Source organism: Mustela putorius, unplaced genomic scaffold (genome assembly GCF_011764305.1).
Source record: "Mustela putorius furo isolate JIRA1106 unplaced genomic scaffold, ASM1176430v1.1 tig00000831_pilon_pilon_pilon, whole genome shotgun sequence".
NCBI lineage: Eukaryota > Metazoa > Chordata > Mammalia > Carnivora > Mustelidae > Mustela > Mustela putorius.
The window spans coordinates 8,643,986-8,663,529 of record NW_025421490.1 but is presented as its reverse complement, the minus strand read 5'-3'; the positions used below and the strand labels follow the sequence as shown (position 1 = coordinate 8,663,529).

Here is a 19,544-nt window from a genome sequence, read left to right as displayed (position 1 = left end):
TCATGAGCCCCTAGCAGTTTTGCCTTACATCTCACTGACTGGAATTATATCATACGCCTTAGCTACCGATCATGGGCAAGGAGGTAGAATTATGGTATTTGGTTCATACAAGTAAGTATTCACAACTTGAAATCAGGGTTCTTCCCACCAGAAAGAAAGGAAGTGGGGGGTTGGTTGCAGGGGCCCATGTTAGTATCTGCCAGGGTTTGGACTGAGCCATTAATCCCACCCACACCCTACTGGCCCCTGGCTACCCAGTGCTCTCCAGTCTCAGAACCAGCCCTGTTTCCTTTCCCTTGTGCATTTTCTCTTCCCTTACCAGCACCCGCAATGCCTTTCTCCGTCTCTAGGGGCACTGGGCGCCTCGCTGCCTGGGACAGCCAGCCGCAGGAAACTGTGCCTTAATAGTGCACGCCTCGCTTTTGTTCCAGCCCCCATCACAGTTCGACGCAGAACTTGCCCTCCTGTAGACCGTCGGGCCCTTACTTAGCTGGTCTCGTCCTTCCCACGGCCCTCCTCACCGTGCCTGGAACAGGACTGTAATGTTTGACAAGTGACGCGGCCTGAATGACCGTTCCCCGTGTTCGACTTGCAGGTCTGCACCGCCAGCGTCGTCCCCCAAGACGGTGAGCAGAACGGCCTTATGGGAAGAGTGGACGAAGGTGTGGATGAATTTTTTACCAAGAAGGTGACCAAAATGGATTCCAAGTGAGTTCAGAGTCATTCCACTAATAATACTTCCTAATGCACATTTAAATCATTAAGTTGCCATTAAATTCACCATGCCAGGGCTCGTTTATCTTATTTATATGACGTGGGATTGACTCTTCTGATGGTTTGCAAAACGTGATCTCAGATTCTCAGGCCTCCACCCCAGACCCACTGAATCTGAGACTCTGGATATGGGGCCCAGCAGTCTGTACTTTTCTAACCCTTCCAGGGTAAACTGAGGCATGCTGAAGTTGGAGAACCGTCGTACTGATCTAAAATAGACCATAGAACACACGGGCTTTCTTTAAGGTCTTTACCACCGGCGCCTGGATGACTCTATGTCAGGGCAGTGAACTTCGGCAGCTGATGTCACTTATTTATAAACTCTCCTGGCTCAGAGTTTAGTGCATGGGGGGCTTCAGCAGGCAGTGTCCAAGGAAGTTGTCTCATTTTCTTATTCTTAAGTGCTGTTTCCTTAAAAGGCCTTTTAGGAACTTCTGCTGACAGCAGTTTAACCTGGAACACTTCCAGCCGTAAGCAGGACTCATTCCGAGTTCTTTAATCCCCAACCCAAATGCAAACCTGTCCCCAGACACACTCTTACCGTGGACTTGTGTCTGAGCCACAGCGGGAAGCTGAGGCTCGCGGGGTGGGGGCCCGCACAGGGAGGGAAGACACGGGGCCAGTCTGTGGATGGACGGGCCTTCTCTTGCCTCAGCGGATGGTGAGGTGGAAATGAGTGGAGTGTTTCTGTCCATGCCAGTGGAGCTTACTGCACATTGGAAGCTTCAGGACCTGCTTGCTTGTCTTTGACCCTGGCCTTGAATTGTGGCATCCTGGGCTCCATTCCCGGCTCCATTCTTCTCGAACCAGCCTCGGTATCATTCATTCTCTGAAGCTGTCTCAGGATGGCTCCGTCCCCACCCCCCAGATTAATTGCTCTTTCTCTGCCACTGACTTGAAACTTTTTTTTTTTTTTAATTCCCTGCACCCATCTGTTAGAGTGCACACAATCCTCTGAGCGTTTCTTCTGTTTTAAATTTTTTTACGGTACGAGGAATGGATGGATGCATTCTCAGTGTAAAAGACTCAGACAGTCCCGACGTGCCAACCTAAACAGAACGGAACAGGAGAGTCCTTTTTCAGGATGGGCTCTCAAGTCATCCATCACCAGAGAATGCCTGTTCTTCGGAAGCATCCCCCAGGCCTTTCTGTTCGTTGTAACTTGAGTGTCTGACCCTGCCTGTTACATACAGTCTGCCTTCGGTCACAGTTGGTGGGATGAATTCGGACTGTCTCGCCCTGTATCCCTATAAACCACAGACCCAGTTGCAGGCTCACCGCCTCCCAAACTTCAGAAGGTGATATGTTGTTGGTGGAGAGGTATACGCACTCCTGATCTGAGCCGTTCACACCCGCCCCCGTGTGATTTCCTGCATCCTTATGATGCCTTCTTCTGTGATCGGCTCTGGAGGAAAGTTAGGCATGTTTTTAGAAGGTATAAAATCTACTTTCTACAAAGATACTGCTTTGGGAGTAAGTAGACAGAAATAGAGATCAATTTTCATCAAATGGTGGAATCTACTAGAAGTTTTGATTTTTTTTTATATCTTTTTGTTGTATAAAAACAGACTGTCAGTTTGATATGTAAAGGGCTAGGCACGGGTGGAATCTGCAAGCTGTATGAAGAACGTTTGCAATCAAAGTTAGAAACGCTCTTAGTTTAAAATACCAGATGTTCTACAAGACTCTCCCCAAAAAGGAAAAAAAGAAAAGAAAAGAAAAAAGAAAAAAACAAAGGAACTCCATTGTTTCTTTCCCCACTCCCTATTCCCCAGAGGCAAATCATTCCTACGCCTTTCGCTGCTTATTTTTTATTTGTACTTCCATATTTTTTAATCACATTTTTTTGCTATTTCCTGTTTTTCAGTTTTAGGTAGCAGGCACGACTGTTAGCTCCTCACTGTAGAGGATGACAATTTAGCTCTGATACCCTGGACCCGACTGCCCCACCCCACACACACACACTTTCTCTCTCTCTCTCTCACACACACACACTCTCTCTCTCTCTCTCACACACACACACACTCTCTCTCTCTCTCTTCCATGTGAATGTGCACAGCTGAGGTACACCATCTTCTGGTCTGCTCTCCTTCATGGTTTTTTTATGTTCCCTACAGTTCATAATCATCCCTTTTGCGTTTGCTGACTTTTCCGTAGTCCTGTCTCTGCCATTCCCATACGTCTCCAAGAAAATTGTAAACCTCCTCTGCATTTGCTCAAGTATTCTCCGTGTCATTTCCAGGGACGGACAGATACACTTCCTTCACTGACGCCTGACCAACTCTCCGGCATCTGGGAGCAGCCTCTGCTGTCCCTTGCCACCTCCTGTCTTGGTCTGCTGGGGGCTTCCCCTTGCCACATACTTGTGTCCTTTTCCTGTGTCCTTTGGCCTTTGTCTTCTTCCTTTCCTGACTCCCTCATTTTGGTGGATGGTCTCCTCTGGTTGTCTCCTGAGAAGGGCATCTTGGGAGACTCATAGATCCATCTTTCGTTTTGATCAACAGTGTGACTACATACAGAATTCTAGATTGAATCCATCCTACCAAAGAGTTTTCAAAACCTGGTCCCGTTCTCTTCTAGCTTCTAGTGTTACTGTTAGAATCTGTCTGTCGGGGAGCAAGGATACCCTGTCCTCTTCAAGATCCTTCTAGCCAGACAAGAATCAAATTGACAAAATCAAATTAAATCAAATAAGAATCAAATTGACAAAAGAAAGATAAACAGGAGAGAATCCAATATCACAGTGTATGTACAGGGAAGCCTCACAGAGGAGAAATGCCAAAGACGGTCAGGCCACATGAGGCGGCATATATGTTGTTTTGAGCTGATGAGAAGGGGACAGGGGTCTGGGACTTCACCGGGAAGGAATGCAGTTCTCAGGAGAGTGAATGTTTGGTATACACGGAGGACCTTGATCCAACAGGCCTTGCTAGGGTCCTCCCTCGTCTACCACTCCTGGTTCATGGCACACAGTGTAGTTCCCGAAGCCGACAGCTCTTTCCCTGGACCAGCTCCTCTGTCTAAATTCTTTTAGGCTGTCAAGGGAGATGGAAGCAGCTTTTCCTGAATCAGCTGGATTTTGATGACTTTTTCACTTAAAATAATCTTCATCCCAAAGCAGCCCATCTTGAGGCAGGCTGCCCTTGGCCCGAACAAGTCTGTTGTGCTCATGAGCCTGGATCCTTTCTTACTTGTTTTTGTGTTTACTCTTTTCTGGAAGCATTTGGGATTTTCTCTTTGTTCCCACAAATTTATGATGATGGACTCTGGGTAGGTTTTGTTTTGTTTTGTTTTGTTTTGTATCCATTTGCGAGGCACTAATGAGCCATTTCAACTGGAAAATTCGTGTGCTTTGGTTCTGGAATTTTTCTTGAGTTATTTTTTTCATAATGTCTTCCCTTCTTTTTTCTCTATATTCTTTCTTAAAACATCCATTATGCAACTTACGTGTTTCCTCTATGAATCCACTAGCTTTTGTTTTGTTTTGTTTTGTTTTGAACTTTTGTCTCTTGTTTTCTCATTCTTTTTCCTGCCCCCTATTCCTTACCATCTGGGAGATTTCCTCAGCTATAACGTCCAACCTTGGTTTTATACTCCTGCCATCACATTTTCCTGTTACACTTGTTTGATGGCGCAACAGTATTTTGCTCTTTCCTTTGAAATGAAATGGAACACTAGTGAGCTTGGAATGTGGTGTCTTAGAGGCAGTGAGGCTCTAACGGGATCCCCAGAGGCCAGCAAGAGGGAGGCCACGGCGGGCTGTAGGGAAGGTCAGAGTCCCGTCCTGGTAGCATCTGCGAGAAGCCGGATCCCACCAGACAGGCCCAAGATGGCAGCGCCACAACCGGAAACCCTGCCTCCCCACACCAAATAATGAATATTGTACTCTCTTTTTAACAACTGCACATAAAAGGTAGAACCCCAAACCCTGCACACAGCTTGCTCTCTCTTAAGCTTATCTACTCCTATCTTAAAACTGTATTTTGTTTTTGTTCTGTTTTGTTTTTTTAAAGATTTTATGTTTTAAGTAATCTCTCTGTGGGGCTTGAACTCATAACCCTGAGATCAAGAATTGCCTGCTGCATCAACTGAGCTGGCCAGGTGCCCCTTGAGTGGGTATTTTTGGTTTAATAAACTTTCCCATTTGTGTTGCTTATCCACTGTGTTGTGTGTCTGTCTTTGAATTCTTCTTCATGTTGAAGCCAAGAGCATTCCGGGACATCTTTGGGACAGACTGGATCAGGAGCCCAGGGTCTCCCCAGTTCACGTGGCAGCAAGTGGAGCCTGTTGTCTGGTGGACTTCAGTGTAGGGTACCCTTCTTGAACCATTTTGTTGGGGGAGGGCCTCCCTGACTATCCAAGTCTTTGAGTCTTTTCTCTTGAGCTTGTTGGGAAATTTGACCCCGTGCCTAGAGGGTGTAAACCTGGCCCATGTACGACTCAGAATGAGGGAAGGAGCCTGGGAATATCTTTGCCCCAATATGCAGGCTTTCTTATGATTATAGGGGAGGAAAAATAATTTTCCCTCTACCCTTCTAGGTTCCTGGGTGAGATACTTTTATAATGAAAGACAGATTAACAGGAGAAAAACAGAAGTTCACGAACATGGATACCCTCTATATACATGGGAGAGACCCAGAAAAACGGAGTAGTTCCCCAGAACGGCTCAAGCCACCACCTTAAAATACTATTTTTAGCTAAAAATAAAAGAAAGATGTTGGGATGGTGGGCAGGGGACGAGTGTGGGGAGGTTACCAGGAAAAGGACTATAACTGTGGTAAGGGTGATATAGATTTAAGTCCATACCTTCCCCATTGACAAATTTCTAGAGATTGTTATCCTTTCCCTGCTATTGAGAAGAACACGCCCTTACAAATGGACATTTCTCTTATGAATGGCTCTTCCGAAAGGGCAACTTGTACTCAGTTTTCAGAGCTGCTCCGGTGTCTGCTATTTCTTAATCAGCCTAAAATAATCCTTACGCCAGGGGTCCCATGGTCTGCAGCCCCCCACCTGAACCCCCCCTGTTCTCACGATAGCACATGTGCCTCAGCTGTCCTGCTGGCCCTCACCCTGCCCGGTGGGTAAACTTGGGCGCGAAGGGGCAGTTTTGATCTCTGGTTTGGGGAGAGGATCTGATGGTTTGGCGAATGGACTTCTGGCTCTCTTCCTCTCTAGAGCTCCTGCTTCCCTTCTGTTTCCAGAGGCACCGGGAGCCTCGTGCAAATCCGCTGCCTCTTGTCTCCCCCACCAGCACTTCAGGGGGCGGCTTTCCACGTCTGTTAAGTCCGTTTTAAGTCAAAATTTCTCTTGGCTCCCAGACTTTGTTATTTTGCCTTTCTTCTGCTCTGGGGCTCTTGCCTTTATTTTTTTCTTCCCACCTTTGGTCATGATTTCATGGGGGACTCAGAGGAGCTAACGGGACCAGAGTCCGCCAGCTCTAAATGAAAGGCACCAGGGAGACCTCCCATTGACCCCTTGGACTTGCTCTTTCCCCTACCCACCCCCCCATTCCTGAATATTCTCTTTCGTTCCTGAACTTGACTCTTGCGTACAACGCTCTGCCCAAGCTCACCGTCCCTGCTGCCTCCTCCAGTGGTGGTCCCTTGAGGCAAAGACCCACATCTTCGTTTGAGTGGCGCACCATCGGTGGGATTTCAGATGTGATCTAGTGATGACACAGGGATTGTAGGTGGCTGTGGGGACGGCCGGCCCTTTCCATTGTCAGTCACACTAAATAAGGCCATCTCTGTCCTGTGTCTGTGTGGAGCCAGCTTTGCTGGAAGGTCTTACAAGTGGAGAGGCAGTTGACCTGAGCGTTAAGATTCAAAAGCACCTACCCTTTCAGGTTCTCCTTCTTAGCTGGTGGTGCCTTCTCCTCCTTACCTGCGACTGTGACAACATTCCCCACTTCTATTTATCAAGGGCAAAGACTCAAATTCTTCAACTGCTTTAGAACGGCTGCCAGGGCAGCAGCAAGCTCCGTGTTTGTATTTTGACTGACTCTGGCTAGAACTTTAATTGCAGCAGAACCCACAGTATTTGTTCTTTTTGAATCCCAGGAGATCATCTTCAAGAGGCTCTGAGTCCCACGAGCTTAGCGAGGGAGGAGATGAAAAGAAAAAGCGAGACTCTCGGAAGAGCGGCTTTCTCAATTTAATCAAGTCCCGCTCCAAATCGGAGCGGCCTCCCACGGTCCTGATGCCGGATGAACCGTCCTCGCCAAAAGGGGCCGTCAAAAGTCCGGCCACGGACACCCCCAGAAAGGACGCTAAGCCCGCGGAGCACAACGGCAGTTCGGAGCGGACAGAGGAGCTAAAAACCCCCGACTCCCTTGAGGAAGGTCAGGGGGAGGACCTGGGCAGGGTGGAGCGGAGTGATGGCAAGAACAGCCCGCAGGGCGGGCGAAGGTACGGCATCCAGGTGATGGGCAGCGGCCTGATGGCGGAGATGAAGGCCAAGCAGGAGAGGAGAGCGGCCTGCGCACAGAAGGTGAGGCTGGGTCCCTTCTGACTCGGTTGTGTGGCTTCGCCCCCTCTTGGTGTTCATTGGCGAGAGAGGTGCAGAGCTAGCCCATTCTGTTCAATACAAATCCAAAACCAAAAGCCTTTATCCGAAAGAACCCAAAGCACAGATGACGATGACATGGCCAGCTTTTCCCTCCAGCGCGAGGGTCCGCTCTTCTGAGCCACAGCGTTTGAAGGTAAGTTGTTGGCCGAGAGTCTGCCGGCCTGTCCCCACCTGCGGAGGTGCTTCCTGTGTGAGTCAGGAGCCTGGGACCCCCAATGACTGGAAATGCGCACAGCTGGGGAGAGCACCAGTCAGTTGAATCCAAGATGAGACGTGAGCGTGACCAGAAACAACGGATAGAGGCTAATAAAGATACCGAAACTGTGGGGGTGCCTGACTGGCTCCGTCAGTAGAACATGCAACTCTTGATCTCATGGTTGTGAGTTCAAGCCCCACGTCAGGTGTAGAGATGACCTAAAAATTTTTAAAAACCTAAAAAAAAAAAAAAAAGAAACCAGATTCTAATCATAGAAATAGATCTCCTTTACAGTCTTCTCAGAGTTCCACTTTCCAAACCTAAAAATTCCTTGCTCTGTTTCAGATTTTAACGTCAAAAGGGAAAAAGAAGTAAAGGTGTTCTGTTAGAATTAATTAAATTCTTGACCATTGAGATATATTGTGGATTGCTTCAAGAAAAGCTTGATCGTTTCAAAATTGCCAAGTCCTCCCAAAATCGGACTTAATATATCATTTATCCTTCGCACATCTTTTAAAGTAGACATTGTGGTGTTTTTTTCCTTCCACGATCTCTCCTTTCTCTTGTAGCTACTTGAAAGATTATAGCTTTATTGTGATCGCTAAGATCAACATACCCACGGTAACCCGGGTTTTGGGTTTTGCATGTGTATCTGAGCTCTTTTTCATCTACATAACTGGTTTCCCCAAGAAAGAAAAATTGCTCATCTGTCTTACTTGAAGTATGAGAATAAATGGTTCACCCCAATGAACCGCTGATTTTTAGAAAGTTACTAGTAAACTGTATTATATACCAAGGTGTGGAGGGGTTTTATATGGCTTAACAGCTGATTATTTTTTCATTAAATCCTGCATCCCACATGACTTTACAACTGTTTGCCATAGCTCTCCTACCAGCACAGTAGTTACCCAGCAATTTTCTCATGACAGATCTCTGCTAACTTACTCATTGACCCTTATGGAAGGCTGAGGAGGGTGCAGAGGGCGGGACAATTTAACTGTATTCTGCTAATTCACTGGTCAGAGTTCTGAATAAGCACTGTGACCACATCACTGGTGAGTCAGACGCCCAAGGAAATGTTTAAATTTCAATCCATTTTATAGAATTTCTTACAACAAGGAACTGCTGTTTTCACTAATGAGCTGTTTATTTTATTACTGTTTTTTCATGGATGAACAGCTGCTTTTTGGTAGAAAGATGGGCCGTGCTGGAGGGTTTTTTCCATGCGTGTTGGATTGGATACATAAATTTACTCGGAGTGACAACATTCCTGTGGTTTAGGTCTTAGGTGTTGAAGGCTTACAGTAACGAGCTCCTAGCGCCATCTTGTGCCTATTTAGAACAATGTCACGTTGTTCCCCAGAGATGGGGACCCCCATCTGGTTGACCCCAGAGATGTCATGGGTTCAGTTCCAGACCAACACAATAAGGAAACCTCCCTCAGGCCTTGCAGTAAAGCAAGTCAAATGGATTTAGGGGTTTCCCAGTACATAGAAAATCATGTTTATACCATACTGTAGTCTGTTGGGTATGTGACTGTCATTGTGTCTAAAAAAGCCACTGTACCTACCTTATTATTTTTAACTATTTTATCGATAAAAAATACGATCATCTGCGCTTGCTGGTGGGGGGTCCTGCCTCCATGTCGATGGCTGCTGACCTATGAGGGTGGCAGTTGCTCCAGGGTGGGGCTGGCTGTGGCAGTGTCTTAAAATAAGACAGCAGTGAAGTTGGCCACATTGATTAACTCTTCCCCTCACCGATGATTTCTCTGTAGCGTGCAATGCTGTTGGACAGCATCTAACCCACAACAGAGCTGCTTTTGCATTGGAGTGAACCCTCTCAAACCCAACTGGTGCCTTCTCAACTAAGTTTATGTTATAATGTAAATCCTCTGTTGTCATTCCAATAATCTTCACCCCGTCTTCCCCAGGAGTAGATCCCATCTCAAGAAACCATGTGCTTCGCTCATGTGTCAAAAGCACATCCTCATTCGTTCAGGTCTGATCCCAAGATGGCAGCCACGCTGTCTCCTCTTCAGGCTCCCCTCCAACTCTCTTGCTGTTTCCACCACACCCGCAGGGACTTCCTCCCCTGGAGTCACGGACCCTTCCACATCCTCCACGAGGGTGGGAGTCACCATCTTCCAAAGTCTGTTCATGTTGGTTTTTTGACCTCTTCCATAAATCACACATGTTCTGAATAGCATTTAGAATGTCATATCCTTTCTAGAAGGTTTTCAGTTGACTTTCCCAGACCCATCAGGGGAAGCACTGTGTATGGCAGCATTAGCCTTATAGAATGAATTTCTTACATAGTAAGACTCGAAAGTTGAAAGGACTCCTTGATCCATGGACTGCGGAATGGATACTGTGTCAGCAGGCATGAAAACAGGCAACCACAGTGCGCTCTCGGGTGACCTTGTGCATTGTCAATGAGCAGTAATGTTTTGAAAGGAATCTTTTATTCTGAGCAGCAGGTCTCAACAGTGGGCCTAAAATATTCAGTAAACCATGTTATGAATGGATGTGCTGTCCTCCAAGCTTTGTCAGTCATTCATTTCTAGGGCACAGGCAAAGTCGCTTGAGCACCGTTCCTAAGGGCCCTGGGAGTTTCGGAGGACTGAGCATTGGCTCCAACTTAAAATCAGCGGCTGCATTAGGCCCTAAGAAGGTCAGCCTGTCCTTTGAAGCTTTGAAGGCAGGCGCTGACTTCTCCGCTCTAGCTGTGGAAGTCCTAGATGGCATCTTCTTCCAAAGGAAGGCTGTTTGTCTACACTGTCTGTTTCCTAGTGTAGCCACCCTCATTAACTCTCTCAGCTCGATCTTCTGGAGAAATTGCTGCAGCTTCTCCGTCAGCACCTGCTGCCTCACCTTGCATTTTTCTGTTCTGGAACTTCTTCAACTTCATGACACCCCTGCCCTCCGCTAGCTTCAGACTTTTTATCTGCAGCGTCTTCACCTCCCTCAGGCCTTCATGGAGCTGGAGAGTCAGGGCCTTGCTCTGGATGAGGCTTTGACTTAAGGGTAGTGGTGGCTGGTGTGATCTTCTTCTGTCCAGACTGCTCAAACTGTCTCCACGTGAGCCATGTCTGTTTTGCTTTCTTTTTTTTTTTTTTTTTTAAGATTTTTTATTTATTTATTTGACAGACAGAGATCACAAGTAGGCAGAGAGACAGGCAGAGAGAAAGGGGGAAGCAGGCTCCCTGCTGAGCAGAGAGCCCCATGTTTTGCTTTCTTAACCATTCATGTGTTCACTGGAATAACACTTCTCATTTACTTCAAGAACTTTTCCTTTGCATTCCCGACTTGGGTAACTCCTTGGCACAAGAGACCTGGCCTTGAGCCTGTCTGGGCTTTCGACATGCCTTCCTCATGAAGCTTAGTCATTTCTAGGTTTTGGTTTAAAGGGAGATGTGTAACTCTTCCTTCACTTGAACACTTAGAGGTCGTTGTAAGGTAATTACTTGGCCCCGTTTCAGTATTGTTGTGTCTTAGAAATAGGGAGGCGTGAGGAGATGTGAGCAGAGGGAGAGAGACGGGGGAACAGCCGGTTGGTGGAGCAGTCAGAACATGAACGACATTTATTGATGAAGTTCACTGCCTTATTTGGGCACAGTTCCTGGCACCCAGAACAATTACAACAGTAACATTGCAGATCACCCTAACAAATAGAACAATCACGAAAGAGTTTGAAATACTGTAAATTACCAAAAGGTGCCACAGGGACATGAAGTGAGCAAATGGCTGTGGGAACAATGCCTGAATTGGAAATTCAAACTGGTCAGGAATGTTCTATCAGAATAATAAAATAATAGGAAGGGTTTTCAAAAATTAGTTTAAGGGACAGCTGGGTGGCTCCGTTAGTCAAGCATCTGAGTCGTGTTTCTGGCTCACGTCATGATCTCAGGGTCATGGGATTGATCCCATTGGGCTCTGCACTGCGCAGGGAGCCTGCTTGAGATTCTCTCTCTGCCCCTACTGTCCCTCCCCGGCCTCATGAACTCGCTCTCTTAACAACAATCAAACATTAAAAAATTAGTATAAAAATATTTTCCCTAAAATGACTGTATTCTTCATAAAAGCAGCATAAGCCCCATTGGTCAGTATACTGCTGCTAAAATTTATGGTGTCTTCACTCTTGAATAATTTTCTTTACACTCTTCACATTTAATACATGTATTTAAAGGAAAAGAGCCGTGAATGTGAACACATGGCACTTCTCTTTTATTAACCAAGGCGAGTAACAAGTACTGAATGCAGAGAGCCCCCATCTTTTCTTGGGGGCCACCTCCTCAGCTGCTGGCACTCAAAGACAATGGATGTCACAGTATCTTATCCTTATTCCACCCGGTCGCTTTTGATACCTGTTAACTACCTCAGAAAGCCGGGAAGGAGAAAGAGAACACAACTCCTCGGAGTATATATTAAATGGAGGAAGCGGGGCACCCGAGTGCAAAGTGTGAGGAGGCCCTGGCTTTCGGAGCCCAGCCCCGCGCTCACACGCCCGAAAGCCAGTGTCCCCTTGGACTCGTGTGCTGGTGGCTTGCTAGTCGCAGCCTAGTCCTGGCCATGGTTAAGCAGCACACCTTCTTACCTGTGTCTGAGCACAGGAGCACGTGGCCCTGCCTTCTGGAGGCCAGGAGATGGGGGGCGGGGTGCTGCTTAGGCCCCGCCTCTGGGCGGGGCTCTGTTCCCGGGCTCGCGCGCCCCCTGCTGGTCCAGGCGGGGACTTCGTGCCTCTCTGCCCCGTGGGATCCGAGGGCTTGCCTGGGACCCTGGAACCGGGGCTTCCTTTCCTTGGGAATCCCGTTTCCTCCGTGACGCCAAACAATGTGCGCGTTCTAGCCATGGAACCTGTGTGCACATTCCTCCTCGGAGACCTGCTAAGCCGCCTTCCGCAAAGGAGCTAACGTCGTCGTGCTGAGGGAGCCTGGGACACCTGCGACCTTGGGGTCGGGGCCGTGGGGTGGCGATCTGTGCCAGGGTCTGGCTGTGGCTGACCGGTACATGTGGTAGATGAGGCAGCTCTGATCTGAGTTTCAGATAACCTCTCGTAGAGCATCACAAATAGTGAGAAGCTGGGAAGCGGCAGCCATTCTGTGCTTCTCAGTTTGTCGGAAGTGTGCCCCCAGCGGGAAGTGACAGGCCAAAGGTCATCAGCCTCCCGGTCTACCTGCCCAGCTGCGTTGTGGTTTTGAATGGGAGGCAGATGCAGATCGTCTTTGTGACTGGGGAACTTGGGCCTTATTAAGCCAACCGTAGATGTTTCATTTCAGGTAACTTTTTGGATCTAGGTGTCGCCCCCTCCCCCCCTTTTAGGTGGGCTCTCTGCACCGCAAGGAAGAGGCGGAGGCCTAGCTTCATGAGTTCCTGCTCCTTCCCTCTAACCTCACCCCCTTTTGCTATCACAGACCCCTTTGCCTGGAGCTCTGGGGTCTTTTTCTTTTTGAAAGTCTTTTATTTTTGCGAGAGAGAGCCTGAGCAGGAGGGGCAGAGGGAGAAGCAGGCTCCCCTGCTCAGCAGTGTGGGACTCGATCCCAAGACCCTGAAATCATGACCTGAGCTCAAAGCAGACACTTAACCCGCTGAGCCACCCAGGTGCCCATTTTGGGGTTTTTACAATTAATTCTGTTCATCCATGGCCAATAGATTAAACAATATATTTGTGTCCTGTAGTTTGCGTCAGTGGCAGGGCAGGCCCTGCTGGCTATACAGTTAAGTTGAAAAGGTTTCCACTACTTTTTTTTTTTTTTTAAGATTTTATTTATTTATTTGACAGAGAGAGATCACAAGTAGGCAGAGAGGCAGGCAGAGAGAGAGAGGGGAGAAAGCAGGCTCCCTGCTGAGCAGAGAGCCCGATGCGGGACTCGATCCCAGGACCCTGAGATCATGACCTGAGCCGAAGGCAGCGGCTTAACCCACTGAGCCACCCAGGCGCCCTCCACTACTTTTAAAATTTGATTTGGGGAACTCAACTTGGAGAGAGGGTCCGTCAACTTGCAGAGTGTCCGTGCCCCCGCTGCCTGGAGCATCAGGGGCTGCGGAGCCTGTAGAGGTATTCCCACAGAAAACCCCCACAGGAAACTGGAACTGTCCCCAAGCCTCCTAGCTTCCCCTGAGCCCCGCGCACCTGTCATCCCAGGGGAGCATTCTGAGGAACTGACCACCCTCCGGACCCCAGAGCCCCAGCTGTGAACACAGAACAGAACCTGCTCATTCAAGCTTTGTTCCGGAAGGCGGCTAAGGGAGACAGAAGAGGTGGGACACAGTCAGTATGAGAGTAGTAAAGGGGCCGTTACTTGTTGTCATTTATGATCTGCTTATGTTCTTTTTCTTACATCTTAAATAAAGACACACTTTCCTGGGACTGTGTGCTTGAATTTTTCAGAAGCTTGGGAATGAGGCCATCTCTCAAGATTCCTCCAGCCTGGCCTTGGGCAGCACAGAACGTCTGGATGGAGGTGGGGCAGGTAAGACTATCACCCTCTAAGGAAAAAACACTTCCTGTCTGGTTCCAGGAGTCACACATGATTAACAGAAGAAATATTAGAATGAGAGGAGAATGGGGCCCTGTGTCGTGGATTGTCACCTTTCCCCTGGATGCCATGTCGCTCTACCTGGGCCATGTCTCCCGCCCTGCTCGCTGTGTGCCGGCACAGGGCACCTTCTCCAATTTCCCAGAGGGAAGAAATGTCTTTGAGGAAAACTCCCAAACTGGGGGCATCTGAGGAGTGGGGGAGGACAGGGCAATGTCTAATGTGTCTAATCAGCCACACTCAGGAGGTGGAAGGTAGCCCATTTGTTTGAGATGAAAGAATGTTCTTTCAGCATGAATGTCCACTACCCTTTGGTCCTCTGACTTTTCAGGTGTAGTAAAAAAATAAGACATGCTTGAAGGGAACTGAAGAGTAACTTACAAATGACATGTCAGAAACCTGGCTTTGCTGCTTCAAAGTCCTGTGTTGAGCTTGGGTATCTTTATGTAGGAGCTGGAAGGTAGCTCATGTTCAACCAGCCGGGGTGGGATGAGGATGACTTCCAGAAGCTGTTTGCATGATTGGGAGGTTCTAAGTAAAAGGTTCTGGACATCAGTGTAGCTCTCCTTGCTGGGGACCCATAGCCAGACCCCTACCTGCGCATGATTATCCAGAACTGAGGCACCTGTGGTTGGTCGTTCCTGTACCTGCACCTCGTGCCACATCTGAGAAAGAGCTCAGTGCTTCCAATGCCTTCAGCCCTGCGTGCTCTCCGTCCGAGGCCGTTTGGCCTGCAGGACATGGACATGCTTGAACTTGACGCTTGCCATCTGTGGAATAGTCAGGAGCGATCAGAAGAGCACCACCAAGTTCATTGCATTTCCACAAAGAAGTGTAGTCTTCCAGCGTGTTCGAGTCTACAAGCATGCTGGAATGACGTGCTTCCATATGGAAGTACCTGTGATGAGAAAGTATGGGAGAAGATTACATCAGTTTGTACCAGACCTCTCCTGGCTGTGAATGATTTCTTCATAGCTTCATAGTTTCTTTCTCCTCCGAGTTTCAAGTGTGCTCTTTGTCCCCATTCTCATCGCAGTGCCTAAGCTACACCCAGGTGTCGCGGAGAGCCGCTTCAGTGTGGGAACACCCGAGAAGAACGCCAAAGCGGAGCCCAAAGCGGACGTGGGCCCCAGGTCGCGGAGCTCTTCCAGCACTCCAACTAGCCCGAAGCCCCCGCTGCAGTCCCCTAAACCCAGCCTGGCAGCGCGGCCCACCATCCCACAGAAACCAAGAACTGCCTCGCGGCCGGGTAAGGTTCTGCTGGGAAGGGGATGTCCCCCGGGTCAGGCGGTTTCTGGGGCTCCCTGGATTGCGACTCCACCCACAGTTCGGGAGCTGCCAGTGATCATGGGCACAGGGGTCTGCAGGAGGGCTCAGAGAAACCTGCCAGCAATTTCAACAGGGACAAAGGCTGAAGAATTTCTATTCTTTTTTTTCTTTTTTTTTAAAGATTTTGTTTATTTGACAGCGCAAGCAGGCAGAATGGCAGACAGAGGCAGAGGGAGAAGCAGGCTCTCTGCTGAGCAAGGAGCCCAATGCAGGTGCAGGGCTCGATCCCAGGACCGTGGGATCATGACCAGAGCTAAAGGCAGACACTGAACCCACGAGCCCCCCAGGCACCCCTGACGAGTTTCTTTATTCAACACCCAGGCGCAGGGCCTCAGAGACTACCCCTGCCTTCAGGCCACAGATTAGAGGGCCACACGAGAGGGCAGCCCTGGGTTGCGCTGGCCCATTGCAGGGTCTCACTGAGCTTCCTGAGAACGGCCTCAAGGGTCTCCACACCCTTCAGGAGGCCCCGCATAAGGATGCAGGCCGTAAATAGGGAGAGCCTAAGTTCTCCTCTTTTTGCCCCATAGTACGTGAAATATTTTGGGTTTAGAACAGGGCTTAGCCATCCATGGGCCTGTTTCTGTAAGTGAAATGCTGGCGGCATGTGGCCAGGCCATCTGTCTCCATATTATGTCCCGCCGCTCTGCGCTCACACGGCAGAACAGAGCTGTTGTTACCGAGGCCGTTTGGCCTGCAGGCCTGAGATATTTACTGTTTGGCCCTTTCCAGAAGTTTGCTGACTCTTGTTTAGAAAATCTACTGGTAGAAGAAACTTAGAAATGGATTAGACTCTGCCTTTTTTTTCTCTCCTACAACTGCTCTTCCCTCGCAGGCTTTTTTTTTTTTCTTTTTCCCCCTTTATTCTTTTTTTCCTTTTTTTTCTCTTTTTTCTCTCTTTTTCTTCCCCCAATGGCCTACTATGAGAATTTTTAAACATTAACAAAAGTAAAATGGATAATGTAATGAACCTCATAGAACCTCTTCATTGTCTTCCCTCGTCGTAAGTAGGCAAGTAAGGGTAAAGGTGCAGCGGGTCAGAGTATCCTCAGCACCGCCGTCCCCGCTGATGTTAACCAAACACCGTGTCAAGCGCTGTTCTAAGTGTTTTACGTTAGAACTCCGTATGTCCCCACCGCACCTGTGGATGGTGAGGACCCTCAGTTGGACAAGTCCCACAGCTGGTGAGCAGCAGCCAGACGCTCGGTGCTAGAAAGAAAGACACGCAGCTCACCACAGTCATTCATCCACAGGCAGAGGACTGGGTGCAATGAGAAAAAAGGCAGCGTCCCACGCACCTTCCACTGTGGGGAATTCCACTGTGGGGACTCATTCCACTGTGGGTCTTTTGTTCACCAAGCGGCCAGCTGGTTAATGCTCACCGGTCTCCACAGCCCATTCATCCCTCAAGAAACCCAGTGCCTGGTCTCCAAAGCACAGCCGCAGAGGGACCCTGGGGTCACGTCAGGCCTCTGACCTTTGGAGCAGGTCTCTTCGAGCATCCTAAGTCTGCTCAGACCGTTTTACAGACCGAAGTTTGTTATGATGGGAAACACGGAACATTTCTTGGTGCACACAGAGTATTGTTATAATATAAAGAGTGCGGAGAATGAAACCAAAAAATAATAATTGGAAGAATTGTTTTAAATGACTACTCAAAATCAGGCCGGTATTTTCATCGACAAGGTGTAGCTCTAGTCTGTGGTAAGGGAACGGCTCTTACAAAACGGACCTAACTCGTACAGTACTTTGGCTCCTCAGTTGGGAATTCTGAATGTCAGATTAGCTGGATTCTGGGTATTCTGTCTCAAGGAGCTTCTCTTTTCAATTTGTTTGTTCAATGTGTTCATTTGTTCTTTAGCACTTACTGGATCAAGACTTGACGTTTGCTTTTCTAGCGCTTGAGAAGTCAGCAGGCACTTCCCGGTCCGCTCGTTTCCTCTCCACAACCCTGAGAGACTGTTCGAGCAGGGAGAGCTCTTTCATAGCTCTTCATCCAGTGGAGCACGTAGGAGAGTTGGATCGGAAGTAGAAGGCTGAACAGAGCCTGACTGAAAATTGTCGTCTTTGTGCACGCACGCACACATGCCGAGTTCGGATAGCTTTGCCAGCCACAGAGCAGAGGCAGGAGAGCGGTTCAGGACATCCTTTCAGTTCAAGTGAGAGAGTACAAACTTTAGGATGAAGAGACTGGCCTGCACATCCTAGCAACGTTGTCGTTTTCTTTCAGCAGGTCAACTGTTAATGTCTTCATTTGTACAGGGATCACCGAAGTCCTTCTAAAAACATTTTTTTTTCTTAAGATTTTATTTATTTACTTGAGAGAGAGACAGTGAGAGAGAGCACATGAGCGAGGAGAAGGTCAGAGAGAGAAGCAGACTCCCCATGGAGCTGGGAGCCTGATGTGGGACTCGATCCCGGGACTCCAGGATCATGACCTGAGCTGAAGGCAGTTGTCCAACCAACTGAGCCACCCAGGCGCCCCACCGAAGTCCTTCTATTTCTAAAAGTCCGTGATGCCAAGTTATACTTAGTGGTCTCGGTCTATATAGGTGCGCGCACCCACGTTCCTACGTGCATATGTTCGTGTGTATTTCATGACCACTTCACTGGACTCCGCAGCAGGTAGAAGAAGGAGAGTTATCAATGTCACATGTTTGAGGAATATCCAGCCGCCTCTGAGTCTGAGGCAAAAGGAACATGGAGTTCACTTACAGCATAATTTTCAAATACCAGCTCATTGAAATCCTGTGTCTACAAGATAAATTCACATCTGTGATTTTTAGAGATTTTAACCTTTCCTAAGTTTTAATTACTTTTCCCCCTACTGTTTGTAGATGTTGTCTGCAGCAACACAAAACTTGGGTTTTGGCCAAAAAAGTTCTACAACGCTTTTTTAAAAATTACTGGCCGTTCGTATTTAAAGATTAGCCTGGCTTATGTTTTCGGAATCCAGTCTGTGGAACAGTTTGATTCATGCATTTGTGTCTCTCCAGAGGACATCCCAGACTCTCCATCCAGCGCTGGCTCCTCTAAAATCGCTCTTCTTCCGCCTGTCCTGAAGAAAGTTTCATCAGACAAGGAGAGAGATGGCCAGAGTAGCCCCCAGCCTAGTCCCAGGACATTTTCCCAGGAAGGTAAGAAATGTTTCCAGTACATCCGCTTTCTCCAAGGAGAATCCTTTCAAGAGAAGGGAGTTAATCTTGGACTCAACTAATACCTTAGAGTTTAAATCAGCATCCCTTGGACTAAACTTTTGGAACCAGAGCAGTTTTCTCATTCAGAAACTTGAATCGACATTTTTTATGTCCCTGGATCTTAATGAAAGACCATACACAATGAGTGAAAATATATCAGACACCTGAACCCAAGGTTTAACTTCTTTATAATCACTAGGTGCTCCTGCACGGGCTCCCAGCAGGTAAGGAGTGCCTTAAATACGTTGTGCCTCATCTCGGGGACTTGTAGACCTCTAGGTCCCATTATTTCCCAGAAAAGCTCCCCCTGGTTGTGAATGATCGCAGGCAGCCCCCGCAGGCCCGCGAGACCTGGCAGCTCCTCCTAGCAGCTTGCTCAATCATGAGGTCATGCATTCCTTATTCTCACAAGTGTGGCACCTGCAAGAACACCCTCGGGAAATCATTGTCCCCAGTTGGCTGCACCTGATTTGCTGGGGTTGGAGCAGAGCAAGATATGCCGGGACTTGGCTGCCCTCTCCCTGATCAGTGGAGGCGAGACGTGTTCGGCAACGCACCATTCCTCTCCGCCGCCCCTCCCCACTTCCCTCAATCTGTTAAAAACACTATGGACGGTTGGGTTCTGTCCTTCATACAGAGTAATATAATTGCTGTCTTGAAGTCCCCACCTGTAAGGACATTCCAGAGCCACATGAGTCATCACGCATGACCAGATGGCTCCTGTTATGGTTTGAAGCTGCTTGGTTTTCTTGTAGAGGCCTGATGGCTGTAGAATTCCTTGACCCTTCAGGCTCTGACATCTTCTCGCCCTGGCCTCTCTTCTGTTGTTAATGGTAGTCTCGTGTTGAAGTTAATAGAAAGTATTTCTGAGTACTATTTTTGTGGCTTGGGAGAATAATAATAATTCAGAAAAAAAAAAAGAAAAACATTGCCTGCTTTC

The 19,544-nt window shown here is 48.2% G+C and overlaps 1 protein-coding gene across 1 annotated transcript in view; it reads left to right on the top strand.

Annotated features, from left to right (window-relative positions):
• Window positions 1-19,544, top strand: part of CARMIL1 (capping protein regulator and myosin 1 linker 1) — a gene marked incomplete at its 5' end in the record, with an annotated part of 63,089 nt that overhangs the window by 34,429 nt on the left and 9,116 nt on the right. Inside the window, 5 exon segments of the mRNA XM_045085125.1 lie at window positions 596-708; window positions 6,837-7,266; window positions 13,931-14,012; window positions 15,115-15,327; window positions 18,404-18,544. Coding sequence (XP_044941060.1) covers window positions 596-708; window positions 6,837-7,266; window positions 13,931-14,012; window positions 15,115-15,327; window positions 18,404-18,544 — 979 coding nt within the window.